The sequence below is a fragment of the Bidens hawaiensis genome, unplaced genomic scaffold (assembly GCF_021521415.1).
Source record: "Bidens hawaiensis isolate Kalapana, Puna unplaced genomic scaffold, B.hawaiensis_p1.1 tig00013121_1, whole genome shotgun sequence".
Taxonomy (NCBI): domain Eukaryota; kingdom Viridiplantae; phylum Streptophyta; class Magnoliopsida; order Asterales; family Asteraceae; genus Bidens; species Bidens hawaiensis.
The window spans coordinates 89,920-106,186 of NW_027492109.1; the positions used below are offsets into that span (position 1 = coordinate 89,920).

A 16,267-nucleotide genomic window follows, 5' to 3' on the forward strand; every position below is an offset into this window, starting at 1 on the left:
GGAAGGAAGTCTGATGATTAAACCGACTTGAGGTAATGTTGATGGTGAGCACCTTCATCGATGGTGGACTGTGAATTTGACAGATAAATTAGTTGAAGAAAGTGATAGGTGGAACATGATAGAACCATCAATGAGAATGGAGGCGTGAAAGAGGAAAATTGATTTGAGTTTCTAGGTTAATTAAGTTATATTAGTTAGATACATAATAATAAAAATAGCATAAATAATAAAAATCATAATTAATTAATTAATAAATTGGTTAATCATTATTAAATTAAATATTAAATTAAAGTTAAAGAGAATCATTAAAGAGAATTGATTGTATCTTATTTTAATTTAATTTTGATTTATTTTATTCAAATGAAAATTAGAGAGGTGTTAGATATATATAGAAAGTTTAGGAAACAACCAATAGAAAGAGGGGAAGTTGAGTTAAAATCTATTGCTTTAATATATATATCGATTGTGCAACATACACAATGCTTAATAAATTGTTCAACAAATTAAGTAGAAAGTACAAACAGACAATACATCAGAAGTTGTCTTTTAATATATAGTATAATATAATACTTGCATTGAGTTTTATTCGGACCTCTTGACATTTCACATAAATCATAATGATGCCAAATAGTTTTATTCCTCTTTGGCTCTTTGCCACGATAACATCCATAACGTTTAAGTTGCTTAACGAAGATCCAACGCCAACGAAGGCTGGCCTCTTTCAGAAACCATTTTAGATCATTTTTTAAGTTTAACATAATAGAAAACATTTTAAGGGTTGTGAGTAAGCCAACATATCCAATACATATCTATATACTAATACATGGGGAGTGTATAAAAATCCTAAAATTGGTCGTATTAGGCATAACACGACTATATAGTTGTTAAGTAATGACTAAATCTAAAATCCCCATTCCAACGCTAATAGTTGATTCCTATAACATGATTCTGATCCATTACTCCCAAACCGAATCCAAAACCAGTGGTTTGATTTCAATCCTATTAGATCCTGTGGGCTATGGCTGATAATCACCAAAACCTATCTGCTTGTTTGTTTAATAAAAATGCTTAAGCTAAAGATTCTAAAGACATATTTTGAAGCTAAAAGATACAAAGTGTCAAGTACTTAAAACTACGCATCTATGAGTTAAAGAAACAAGTCAAGTACTGAATACATCATAGGAGAATCACCGACACATCAGAGTTAGTGCGTGGCCCATAATCTGCTACATAACAATGAACCCGATTACGAGAGTTTCAGAACCTGAAAAGCTGTTTTGTTTTCCTTGTAATTATTATTTGTTTCTCGTAAACATATTGAAACACAACGGTAGGCCTTAAATTAAGTTATAATAAGTTGTTACAATAATAAAAGACAGTGATGGACAACATCTCTAGTAACATACTAATAAAATTAAAACGGAAAACAAGACATACGACAGTACAAACACCAAAAGAAAACACAACTACATTTATTCCAATACTGTAAAAACGGAAACACAACTTCATTTATTCCAATCCGGCCGGTAAAAACATGTCAACTTCATTTAAGAAAAAGGGCACGCCGAAGACCCTGCACCAGTAACAGTTTCACCGACAGCGCCACAAGTTGCACCCTTCATGAGACCGGCGAGTAGTTCTCCTCTGTCGTAGACAAATCCATCTTGACGACTTTAAAGTTTTCATCCAACTAACAAAAAAGTGAAAGAATCACATAAACATATTGAGATCAAGATACCCGAACAACACTTACTACTGAAAAAAGAGGCAAATGTGGCCAAAATTTGCGACCGATAGAAACTGTCGCAAACATATATAGCCATGGAATATGGTTTGTTTGCAACCTTTCTTTAGAAATTAAAGATAACACTTGGTTGAAAATCACAACTTCAGTTAATAACTTAAAATAACGGTTGAAACAGTCAAAGATTGTACTGCCTCCGTCTCTCTTTAAGTGTCATGGTTTGAAAAATACAAAATTTAAGTTACACTGAATGATTACTTTTTTTTTGCTTACCAAATAACAATAATGTCTTTGGAAACTGGGTCCATCAATGTTGTTTATTAATTCAAATTGTGTGTGTTTAAGGGTAAACTTGAAAATTGATTAATAAATTTCCAAAGTGAACATTTGTAATGAGACAAATAGAAAATGAAATATTAGACACTTTTAATAGCACGGAGAGAGTATTAAAGTTGAATTTTAGCTGTAAAATCTTAACTTCTAACTAAGTTTTTTTTAGACCCAATTACAAATTTTGTCCTTTAAAAAAAGCCAAATTACGGTTCGTGTCCTTTCCTTGCAGGCGGTGTCCTTTAAACTTTTTTTTTCTACACGTTATGTCCTTTACGCTAACTGGGTTAGAAAAACTCAGTTAAATGCCCTCACGTGAGACGCATGTGAGGGCATTTTTGTCTTTTTGCCTACCCTTCTTCTTCTTCTTCTTCTTCTTCTTCTTCTGTTTCTGTGCTGCCTCATCTCACTTCTCTCTCTATGTTCCTCAAACACCATCACCACCGCCACCATAGCTCCGCCACCAGCCACCGCTCCATCTCCGATTCCCTCATCCACATCAACATCACTTCAAACCAACAATCCCAGTGAAATTATGCCGGAACACCTTCGCATCGAAATCAGCGCCTCCTTCTTATGTCCGAATCCTTTCCGTATCCTGTAACATTTCAACAAAAATCAACTTAATCTTATATCACTTACTCGTATACTCCTGATTCATGAGCTCCAGAGTCTCCTTCTTATGTCCGAATCCTTTCCGGTTATAATTATCACTCCTAGTCAAATTATGCCGGAACACCTTCGCATCGAAATCAGCGCCTCCGGTAACCGTAGAGTCTCCGGCGGAGCACCGGACGGATACTGGCTTCCGGCAGCGGAACAGTTTGACGTCCGGTGAACATCGGTCCGTACAGGTTGAGAACGGAGTGAATCGGAGTGACGCCATTGGCAGTTCGAGTTCCGGTAAGAAGTTTGTTAGGGTTTGAGTTTATATAATAACAATAACAAACGATAATATTATTATTATTATGACCCAATTACAAATTTTGTCCTTTAAAAAAAGCCAAATTACGGTTCGTGTCCTTTCCTTGCAGGCGGTGTCCTTTAAACTTTTTTTTTCTACACGTTATGTCCTTTACGCTAACTGGGTTAGAAAAACTCAGTTAAATGCCCTCACGTGAGACGCATGTGAGGGCATTTTTGTCTTTTTGCCTACCCTTCTTCTTCTTCTTCTTCTGTATCTATTAACACACAGATCCGGTAACAATTACGGTATTCCCATGACCTCCACTCTTTATCCCCATCTCTTTCTCTCATCTCTCTCTCTCCTAGCCACCATGACCTCCACCTGCCACCGTTACTAACACCACCACCATCAGGGCAGCCACAAAACCGGTGTATACTAACATGGTTTGGGCATCACGAGGTTGCTTGTTTGCGACGACAGTAGAGGGTACAAGCCTTCTCGTTTCCGGCGACCAAAAGAAGCTCCCTTTGTAGCGATTGGTGGTGATTGAAGCATTAGACGATGATTAGAAGTCCAATCGGACTAGTGACCAAATGAATAAAGGGACGGTAAGTGTACCAAGACCTCGATTAGTGTTCCGCCGGAAACCCTTATTTTAGATCTTAACGGCGATGTGGTTGTTGTCCGTCGGAAACCCTAATTTCATACCTAATAAGCTATTTAGAACACTAATTTTAGATATTAAGTGCGATGGTGTTATTATGGTTGTTTGGTGGTATGGTGTGCAAGTGGCTGCTTCGATTATGTTGAATTGTTGTTGTAGGTTAATTAGGTTTTGTGGTTTTGTGGCTGCCCTGATGTTGGATCTGGAAGAGATGGGGATGAGAGAAAGAGAGATGAGAGAAAGAGATGGGGATAAAGAGTGGAATCTGGGTTTGTGTCTTCTCCGGAGATGGGTTTGTGTCTTCTCCGGCGAGTTTGACCGGAATCTGGGTTTATGGGTTCTCCGGCGGTGGCTGGTGGCGGAGCTATGGTGGCGGTGGTGATCCCTTGGCGAGTTTGACCGGAATCTGGGTTTATTTAGAGGTGTTCATATCTGAAGAAGAAGAAGAAGAAGAAGGGTAGGCAAAAAGACAAAAATGCCCTCACATGCGTCTCACGTGAGGGCATTTAACTGAGTTTTTCTAACCCAGTTAGCGTAAAGGACATAACGTGTAGAAAAAAAAAGTTTAAAGGACACCGCCTGCAAGGAAACTTAGAAAAGGACACGAACCGGTTTTTGGCTTTTTTTAAAGGACAAAATTTGTAATTCTGTCTTTTTTTTAATAAAAATAAAAGCAAAATAAAATTTCAGTAAAAATCAATTGCTAGTTTGCATTCTTACCTCCATTATAGATACACCAAACATTTCTACCAATTCATTGGTAGGTGGATGACCTTTGAACGGTCCTTCCATGTAACCCCAGTGCCTGAACTTATACGCGGTCACTGGAGGACCGGAATAAACCTCTAGAATCTCCATTGCAAAACCTCTAGGAAACGTGGTGGCGAAGAGTTCATGAGCCGTATCCACAGTTTCTTTACTAGGATCATACAATCGGGCATTTTTCGGTAATGAAGTTTGAAGAAACATATTGTATCCTCTGTAAGAATAAATATATTTTATATATTTATTTATAAAATAATTATTTATACCTTATTATATATTAGCTTGGTAATTGTTGATGGGCCATATTACTCTTAACAGCTAATAAAGGGTTTCCCCTTGGGTGTATATATAGAGAGAATAAATTAACATCATAACCTAATCTCACACACATAAGTAAATCATGTGTCTCCTCTCTCTTCTAAACCGGGTTCCTCTCAAGAACCCTAACCATCCTTAACTATACATCCTAAAGGGGAACTCGATCAAGATGACAAGCATGTCAACTACATCATACCCTGCTGCGGTTACTACTCTTCATGCTGTAACAGGTTCATAGGTTTAATATTTATCATGTTTTATATTGCTTACATAAAGAACTGATCAACATGTGGCATCAGAGTGATGTTGATTAATCAGTTCTTCATGTTTACCGTAAATCTGGAATTGAATCAGAAGACATGGACTAAAACTTGATAAACCTTAATTTTTTAGGTTTCTTTGTTTTTCATGTTCTATTACGAAAACAATACATGAAACTTTTTAAAATCGTTAAAATTCATATTTAGTAAACTCTAATATTTTCCAAATCTGTTAATTTCATGTTTAAAGATTTCGATTCCAAGTTTTTTTATGTTTAATTGTTAAAATTTCGATGATGCTCTTCGTGTTCATCATTATTATCGAAAATTATACGTATGTTGGTTCAAAATCTAGATTAAAATTTGTTAATGATTATTTAGGGAAATATTTTTTCAAATCTTGGATAACTTAGAAGTTTTAATATTTTCTTAAAATATTTGAATCCCCTTAAAATAGAAAACAAATATAATTGTTAATCATTAAAAAGATTTGAACCAAATCTTATCATTATTAATTTAGTTAATAAAGATCACGGGTTAAGGGGCTTAAACCAGTTTACGGGTTCACAGACTATTTAAAAATCACGTATTATGGGCTTAAAATAGCTTATGTGTTTTAAGAGTTTATGAGTTTCTAAAATGGTTTGGGGCCATAACCCATAAACCCGAAAACTCACTAATACCGAAATTAACATTTTCCATAAAACTCCATAAAATCATGTAAACACCCAAATACTGAAAAACCCACTAAAAGCCGGAAACTGACAATTCTCGGGAACCCAAAATTTCCGAGAACTAATTCCGCAAAATAAGGTCCTACCGAAAACTTAAAAATCCTTACTCTAAACATTTTCCGCTATTAATTAATTAAATGTTTTGTAAACCTTAAATATTATAAAATTTTACAAAACATAAAGGCTTAACTTGAATGAACTTTTGATGTAACACTTCTGCCCAAACGTGACGAGTTACATTTACCCTATCATTCAAGTATAACTGAAAAACTTTTGTTAGTTTTGCCTAACATGATACAAATGTCTCACTTCTGCCCAAAGGTGATTTGTTACATTTTTATTTAGCAAAACTAGCTCGTGCATAATTAAAATAATTGTCTCACTTCTGCCCAAAGGTGATGTGTTACAATTGTTTTGCACATATACTTAAATAAATTTTAATTCTGTCCAAAGGTGATTTATTTTTTGTTTAAGTAGAACTATTAATTATAATATATTAGTTTGATGTTAATAATAGACATATCACATCTTCAATAAAATATAGTGATCCTCATATTAATGATCCTTCATTAATCTAATAATCATAAACTTTAATCTATATTATTTTAATATCCCATAATATAACTCAATATATTTTCTTGAATAAATAACGATCTCATCCAAATCATCCACTCTAATCTTAAAATACAATTGAATTTTGTCTCATAAAGAGTTTTAATAACATTTAGCTCTTCTCAATTTTAATTATTCATTAACACATGATATGGCTATCCTACTGCTCTTTCTAATAACAATCATTATATTAAAAACTAGAGCATAACAAATGGGATGCGTCAATCATAATGTCTCTTATAATAATGATAATCAATAATTTATTTAAATAAATGCTATGATTAGAGTTATTCTTGATTTAGTTTTTCCTAAGACTAATCAAAATAACTCATAAGATGCATGCATTCTTTCTTGAAAATTCTAACTATAAGGTTAAATGGCATTACTGAATACATCATAATGTAAAATACTATGACCCATAAAATTAAGGGCTTACACATGGAAATAAATACATTCTTTTTAGTACATTACATACTAAAATTTTCAGCTGTACAATTTGGTGCCTTACGAATCAACTATAACACTTAGAAGTACCAAAGGAAAATGAGTGTGTTGATCAGCAACATACGTACACGAAAAGAAATGTCTGGTGCTAGAAATAAGATGTTATTCAACTCACTACCACTAAAACCTAAAAGAGGATAATTCTAAGGTTAATAGACAAAATACAAGTATTACTTCCAGCTTTAGGTTTCTTAAGGAGAAGTCCCATTGCAAAAATATGCCATTAGATTAGGCATAGACATTACAAGACTATCCATAATTCAAAAGAACAACTTGCTAAAATTGATAGTTGTATAATAATGATATATAAGTCTGCTAATCCTAATATTCCCATTAACACATGATTTGTTGAGTCTAGTTCTATATGTTTACCCGAAATCAACAAATAACTAACATGAGTATTAGTGACAAATTTAAATGTTAAGGTTATTAGCACCATGATAAGCTGTCTTTTAATTACACTTTATGATACCTTAAATATTCTTAAGATTAATCAGAATTTAGTATCAATACTTAAGTTACATTATGACAGTTATAAGGTTTGCATAGCCAACATAAAGTCACTCTTACCTTAAACTCTTATATTATTTGTTATCAATATCTGGATTGAAACATTTATAAAATAGAACTAGATGATAATGTATACTTTCACAAATTTTGTTATAATGAAAATAAAAATTTAACGAAAGACAAATGAGACCTATAATATTCAGCTATTAAAACCAAATTTTATGAGAAATCATGACATGGTTGATGAGGGTGATTTTTTCATATAATCTCATTCTTAGTGATTTTAAATCATGTGTTAAATGCCCTAAACATTACTTGGCTTAAGGAATAAGTATGGGTCCACCATAAGTTATATTTCACTAACATTCGTGAAACTTACTCAAACGGAATATTCAGACATAATTCTTTTATCATTTAAAATGCTATTTACTTGTATCTAATCAGTTGTAACATCCTACTTTCGGTTATAATAATAAAGTAAATTTCGTCTATTTTATAGTGGGTCGTTATCGGTTTAGATAAATAGAAAATGAGTTGGGCTAGTGTTGGGTAAATGGGTATGGGTTATGGACTTGGGTTATGAAAGAAAGAGGGAAAGACCATGGGCTTAAGCCCATGATCCATAAATATATAAACCCTTAATCACCATTTAATTCTTCATTTCACATATTCAATACACCATCCAAAACACACACTTAAGATTCTCTCTAGTTCATCCTTTCTCCAAACCGAAACCAAGAAGGAAAACGAGCACCGACCCGAGGTAATACTAGTATGACGTTTTATTAACTTAAACCAGTTAGATATGGTCACGAAACAACGAGACGACACCATTAAACCGTTTAAGTTACGAGATCCAGATGGAATCGGGTATAAACCAAACCTAAGATGAGCTTAGGGATCACCCTAGCTCAGATCTGGATCGAACGGGGCGAAAAACGGTGAAAAATGAATGAAAACTCGTTTTTTCCGGCGAAAACCCGATTTTTCGGCAATGGCGGCGCCGGAATAGTGGTACAAGGTTAAGGAATGTCAGAGAATGTTGCGGAGCCTAACGAATTAATAGGTGATTCGTTAGCTGATTCGTATAAGGGAACATAACGAACTAGCTCTAATTCGCATCCAATTCGTTAAGGGAAAAGGGTAACGAATTACCCTTGATTCGCTATAACCATTTCGTTAGAAAAGATACAAATTAGATGGACCGATTCGTTACATAGACTGGTTCGCTTTGGACTGATTCGTTAAGGGTCCAGTTCGCTAGAGGGTTCAATTCGTTACAAGAACCAGTTCGCCATAACAAGCCAATTCGTTAAGGATAAGTAACGAACTAGAAATTTAGCAAAAGGACAGAATGGTCCCTGAACTTAGAAAAGAATGATTTAATTACAAAGAAGCCCTTGAACTTTAAAGTAGCACGTTAATTAATGATTCAAAATGTTAATGAAAAATGTGATAAGGCAGTTAATGGAAATAAAATTTTTCCAAGCTGACCTGGCAGCTCGACCCCAGCCAGGGGCTCTGCCCCTTGGACCCTGCTAGGGGCTGCCGCCCCTAGACCCCCCTGCCAGGGCGCTGCCCCCCGAACCCCCGTTCGTCTAGGGTTATAATTAGACTAGAAACACGAGATAAGTAGTGATAGTTAATTGATGCATGTAATTATTATACAGTTAGCTGTGCCCAACTGAAGAAAGGAATAACAATTAACGGTGAACGTAACCGAATTCAGGTGAGTTTCTAGCCCCATTCCTTGTTATGTTTTCGGGGCTATGTGCATACTCGATGTGATTAGTTAATACACTTATCCTAAGTGATAAGTGTATGCCATATATGTATTATGTGAAATGTATGAATGATTTCTTGTCGGTACATGAACGATCTTCGGAATTGCATGTACTGCCAAAAAATGGTTGATGTTATATGTATGTTGTAAGATGAAGAATGAATGATGTATGTATGTGCGAAACTTACGATTATGTATATAGAAGGTATGTTAAGGAGGTATGGAAGAAAGGGTACTGGACCTTAATAATATACGAGGATGGAGGGTACCGGACCCTAATAATATCCGAGGATGGAGGGTGACCGGACCCTAATAATATCCGATGATGGAGGGTACCAGACCCTAATAATATCCGAGGTATGTAGGGCGAATGCTCTTTATAACATAAGGTTAGTTATAAATGTATATGAAAGAATGATGAATAGGTTAAGTATGTAATGCGTACCTTCGGGCACGTGTATGTGTATGTAAAGTGAGTTATGTGATTAACTAGAACTCACTCAGCATGGCTGACTTTTAGTATGCACGCAGGCAAATAGATTGAGGCAGCTCGCGTGATTGAAGACACATGGAATCGAAGATACTGGCATCTCGAAGAAATGTTGTGATGTTTAAAGACTATGTTTTATGTTTAAATAAATTTGAATGTTTGTTAAGACAAGATTTGACAGTTTTGTAATACGTTATGGTTGAAGTTATATTCCGCGTAAAGTTTTAATTAACTCTGATATTTAGAACTGTGTTTATAAGTAAATCCAACACCAAAGTAGGGCTACCGGTAACGGGGCCTTACATCAGTATTCTATGGTCCGCGGTCTTAAAGAGCTCCGTTCATATATACTTAATACGATTTCTTCTAAATATGTCCTTTAAGTTTATTATGACATCTGGACGTTAATGGAATCAAATGAAGTCTAACATATATATTACAGATTCCCACGTCATGTACATCATTGAAACTTCTCTTGTATTTTTCCTAGAGATATTAAAGATCAGTGGGAGCCTTAAGAGTCTCAATCATAACTTACAAGATTTGCAAGAGGTGGGGGAGTGAAAACTTGATATTATCTCAAATACACCTCTTGTACAAGACACTGCTCCATCATAACACTATTCCATCAAAACTTATCTCTTTAGAATTTACTACTACTCTTACAAAAGTTTCATTGTTGCTTAAACGTGGACAAATTCAGAATTCTTACTAAATTAATCCTCACCAAGAGAAACTGCAACAACTTATATTATTAACTTGTTTCTCTATTAGAATCTATTGGTTTTAAATACTGACCCTAAGTTTGCTAATTTCCTAAAGGTTTCTAAGGTCAGTGGGAGCAGTAAAAGTCTTTATAATGACTTGCTAGAAGTACAAGTGGTGGGGGGAAGAGAGATGTTAAATTTTACTTCAATTACACCTCTTGTACATCATACTGCGCCAAATCTTAAACATTTAAAATCCTGAAAATGATAGCAACCTAACTAAGAGCTAATCCATAAAACTGAGACTTTTAAAATTACCTAATAATCAACTTAGGAGACCATCTAGGTTTTAAAACCTACTAAATTTGATGCTTATGTAACCTCTCTAACTAAAGTTGAATTGGATGTTGGGAAGTTTATTGATCATACCCCTTATAATTAAACCATTATCATCAATCATAATTGACTCCATAAGTCGCTAACGTTTTGAGATTTGGTTGAATCACCTAAAGGTGTTCATAACTAAACTAAATCCTAACACAAACGTTAAAACACTAAGAAGCATAATTGATTTTTAAAGGTTAGATTCAAAAGGGAATAAATCATCAAAGAATCTTATAACCTATATTATAAAACATTTCTTTGAGGATCATCACTGTTCAAGTAGCTTATAATATTTAAAGAGCTACATTAGAAGAACATTAAAACAACTTTCCCTAATAACTGACTTACATATCTACATGCTCATAAAACAACCTAAATGTTATATACTGAAGGTTAATGAACATTTAGTCTATAAGTCAATAAAATCCACATATGGGTTAATGCAAGCATCAAAATTTGATGAAATATTTATACAATTATTTTCATCAAAACCAAGTGATTAATGTACCTACCTCAAGATGAGTGGGAGCAACTAAAAACAAACTTGTCCTTATATAGATGACATTCTTTTGACAAGTATATGTTACATAAGTCAAAGCATTGTTCACACACTTTGATATGAAATATCTCAAAGATATCCCTTACATAATAGATATCATAACATTCTTAGATAGACCCAAAGGGACATTATTTTTGTTCTATAAGTTTTATCTTAAATGGGTCCTTACACATGTAACAAACAATATTGCTCTATTTAGAGGATAATAGGATCATTGAGATTATTACCTTATGCTTCATTAAGTAGAAGCCTTATGTAGGTTCAAGTCTATACTCGTTCAGATATTACTCAAAATTGTAACACACTAGATATGCCTAGATTAATGTGAAACATCTAAAAGAGTATTAATCTTTAAAAGAAATGAAAGACTATAATTTAAAAGAAGAAGTGAGAATTCAAACCGGTATATTACTCTAAACTTTGTAATATTCAGAGATAAGAAAATGTAATTTTAGGGATATATTCTTATGTCATTAGATAAATTATCTCATGGAGGAGTCATAATGAACTGATAACAACAACCTAAGTCATAACAACATAATATGTTGATTAATTACAACGTTGTTGTCAATAAATGTTGTTGAATATTTATTAGTGGACTCATAAGTTTTATTAAACTCCAAATAACTTATATATTAAAGACTAATTATGATAACGTCAGCTACCATGTTTTCTCAAACAGTAACAGTTTGATAGATGCTGCATTAAATTTTGATATGAAATTAATTATTCGTTTATGAACGAATTGAGGAATTCTAAATTTTCATATCGAATACTGTCACACCCTCAAAATCCACTAACGGAGTTTTACCGTCAGAGGGTGTGAACTAACAGGATCGGAATCATCAGTTATAATCAAACCATAAAACAAAGTTTCAAAACCATGAAAACGTTTACGAGTAAATAAATGCGGAAGCGTAAAATCCTTTAATCCAAAAGTTGCGTCACGCAGGACGACTTAAAACCTATGGTAACCGTTAAAAATAAGTTTGCGTAACAAAAGCGTTTTCAATCAATGCATGTTCCTAAACCGCGCGCCCGCCTCGGCTACCTGAGAATAACACACTAAAAGTGTCAACACAAGGTTGGTGAGTTCACAAGTTATATAAAAATAAATCGTTTAGCGTTTGCATTCAGCGTTTTGCGTTACAGCGTTTTGCGTTACAGCGTTACAGCGTTTTGCGTTACAGCGTTACAGCGTTTTGCGTTACCAGATAGTGTTATGTCAATTATATATCGATAGGTAGCTAGTCTATACAACAAGTATTACTAAGTGTTCGACACCGAAGCTGACTCGTTTATTAAGTGCCTTGTCACCAGGTCCTCCAGACCATGGTACGTGTTAGCCAAAATTACACCCGCTCGACCTCCAGTCGAGTTTAGCGTTGGGTGGGGTTTGTCAAACCCAGTAGTACTACTCAACAGTGACTCGCTATTCAAAATATTAACCGGTTCGATGTGTAGGACTTCAAATGTTTCGTTTGCCACTTAGCCTTTACAAGTGATATATAATTTATAACAAAATCTTAAATGCGTTGTGGAGTATGTTATCTCCCTCAAGTGAAAAGCGTTTGAAAACAGTTTAAAGAGGGGAAAGTGAAACTCACTGTTTGCGAAGAATTTCCCAAATTAAATCACCAAGATGCGCGTCACAGAAAAACTCTCTCTAGCGTTCTAAAACAACAAAGAGATTTTTTTTCTAAGTGTCGGAATATTATCGAGTCTCTAGACCCGGCACATAATACCTATGCACATAACATGTTTCGTGTTTCGTTTGTGAATCGTGTGTGACTTTAACAATGTATTTGTGATACGTTACATGTGTAAGCAATCATTTACGTGTCACGTATTCATAAAGTACATCACTAGCAATTACTTCCCGTAAGGGCAATTTGGTCAACACATAACAATTAACTAGCAACTATTCCCCACGAGGGCAATTTGGTCAACACATAACAATTAACTAGCAACTATTTCCCCGCAAGGGCATTTTGGTCAAAACACGACATTTATCTAGCAATCATTCCCCTCAAGGGCAATTTGGTCAAAACACGATAATAAATTAGCAAGTATCATGTTTCATGCAATTTCACAAAACTCAGCAGCTAGTTTCACCGAGACAGAAATCCTACTTGAAAGATTGTACTATTCCACCGATCATAGTATCTCAATTAATTCACCAAAAATCATCACAGAAGCATATATGTCTTAGGTTTCCAGAACATATTTTATTATATTTTTATTCCACATAGTTTTCTCACAATCATCAAATCATTACAGCAAACTCATAACAGTCAAATTCATGCGCAACAGAATGTTATTTGCAATTCCTGTTAAACGAAAAATCCAATAAATGCAAGACTACTTGGGTTAGGTTCCTAACTCAATAAGTCAACTTCCAGAAGTGGAACCAACCCAATTGGTCTCGTAGATCATGAAATATAACATTTACAAAACAACCTAACAGCAGGTCTAACAGCTCAGCTTTGCACAACGTTTTTGTAAAATCATTAAAGTTAACTTCTACTTGTCTAAAAATTACAAGTTTATACTTTATAGAAACTAGACTCAACCTAGTTTACTGTAGTACCAATAATCTCAACCAATTTTCACGTTTACACTTCGTTACAGTCACTTAAACATTATATACACATTCTGTCCAGAAACTGTTTGCATCCAAACTCAATATATTAACAACCTATGAACTATCATGCATTCATATAACACTCTAGACTCCATAAACACTATCCATGCACATCAATTACCCATTACATACATGATTAGGGTTTTTGTTTGAACTCAAACCATAGACACAACAATTAACATGCAACAACATTCAATCTAGTTATCAAATCATTATCCAATCAACAACAAATCATATTAACTATACATACATGAAATCGGTCAAGCTAGGGTTTTCAATTAACCCATTAAACATCAAAATCAAGTAACAAGGATGTAAAGGATGATCAATTATACCTTCCTAGCACCTAGTTCTTCAATCAAAAGCTTGAATTTAGGGTTGTAGGTGTGTGTATAGTTGACGGCAGCCAAGGAGCAAGGGAGGGAGGGGCCGATCGGACTTGTGGGGTTAATAATAATGAGCTAGGGTTGATTGTTAAGGATATATTTATAAACATACAAGTTACACTCAAGTCCCTCTACTTTCAATTGTTGTTTTTCTAACTTAACTAACTAGTTTACATCTTGAGTTAATGTTCATAACCATGTTATCACGTAACACATAAGTCTAACACATAATTATCACATAATTACTGTTTTGACGTTTTTCGTTTATTCATCAATCGTTTGCTTCAACTCGTTTGCGTTTCGGTGCAAATCCCGAAAGACTACATATGTAGTAAGTGTTAAGCGTCATTTAAACCCTAGTTTAAATGTAATGAAGTGTGCTTATAGATTCAATGATCTTAAGTTTGATTGATAGAGTTGAGTTAACGGAGTTAACCTGAAATTGACGATTGTCACAAATACATTCATGATATGCTTAAGGATCCTATAACTAAAGGTCTATTACCCATAAATATTATGAAAGCGCTTATAACCATGAGGGGTTTATTAATGACCACGTACAACTGCATATCGTACTATGAATGATTAACTATTAAATTTCCTCATCAGTTTTGATTTTGTACGTCTCTTAATATGTTCTGCATGCATAATGACATATAGATGAATTAAATATACAAATCAAACGTTCTGAAGGGCTTACTTGAAAATTTTGATCATAACTACTTAGGTTTTAAATAAGGACTGCAGTATGATTAATGGGGGTCTTGAGCTGATGTTCAATTCAATGACTGTATTTCTCTGCTCCAATTTGAGTTTAAAACTAAAATGAGTGTTAAATCCTGATCAGGCTTATCTAATACTCATAATAAATGATTACTCGGCCAAGTGGGAGAATGTAAGAATAAATATATTTTATATATTTATTTATATGACCATCATTATCATTTATATAATAATAGATCAAAATAATTAATTATACCTTATTATATATTAGCTTGGTAATTGTTGATGGGCAATATTACTCTTAACAGCTAATAAAGGGTTTCCCCTTGGGTGTATATATAGAGAGAATAAATTAACATCATAACCTAATCTCACACACATAAGTAACTCATGTGTCTCATCTCTCTTCTAAACCGGGTTCCTCTCAAGAACCCTAACCATCCTTAACTATACATCCTAAAGGGGAACTCGATCAAGATGACAAGCATGTCGACTACATCATACCCTGCTGCGGTTACTACTCTTCATGCTGTAACAGGTTCATAGGTTTAATATTTATCATGTTTTATATTGCTTATATGAAGAACTGATCAACATCCTCCACCTATCTCAGCTACACCTTCCGGTGTTGACGGGTGTCGACCTGAAAATCATGGGTCCTTAGAATACCTACAATAGTTAATCTTATATACAACAAAAGTTGAAGTTTATTTTGAGTGTACCATTAACAAAAATTCTTAACTTTGAGATATCAACCGTTTTATGATCTTTAGGGTCAGTTTTATGGAATAACTCCATTTCCCATGTTTTAACCAGATTTTGAACCTTTTCTTCTAACGAACCTCTAGGCCATACCTTAACACACATGAAAATATTACAAAAATATTACTAGTAAAAGATTAATAATAATAACACAAATGGGATAACATACAAATGTACAATGACTTAATATAATGTGATATGTGACACAATGCTGCATATAGATTTCTGTATGTGTTATTATTCGTGTGTTTAGGATTTAGCCGTTAGCGAGTAATTCAATACCTTGGGCGTCCTGCCTTCTTCAAAGAATTTGTTGACCTTATCATAGTTAAGGGGTTCACCAAACCTCCATTTGGTATTCTTCTCACCTTCACCACTCATGAAGCATCTGTATTTGTCTACATCTGAACCTACGTATTGATCCATTGCTTGTTTTGGTTTATGATGGAAAAACACCATGTGGTACTAGGTTTATATAACA

General features: G+C 34.2%; 1 protein-coding gene across 1 annotated transcript; it reads right to left on the reverse strand.

The window, feature by feature from the left end:
* Positions 1-1,618: 1,618 nt before the first annotated feature.
* Positions 1,619-16,212, reverse strand: LOC143543435 (pathogen-related protein-like). Its single transcript, XM_077035757.1, has 6 exons — positions 16,069-16,212; positions 15,747-15,879; positions 15,629-15,667; positions 14,251-14,254; positions 4,366-4,624; positions 1,619-1,690 (listed from the first exon to the last, which is right to left on the reverse strand). The coding sequence occupies exons 1-6, from the start codon at positions 16,210-16,212 to the stop codon at positions 1,619-1,621; spliced, it is 651 nt and encodes a 216-aa protein (XP_076891872.1).
* Between the last annotated feature and the right edge of the window lie 55 nt (positions 16,213-16,267).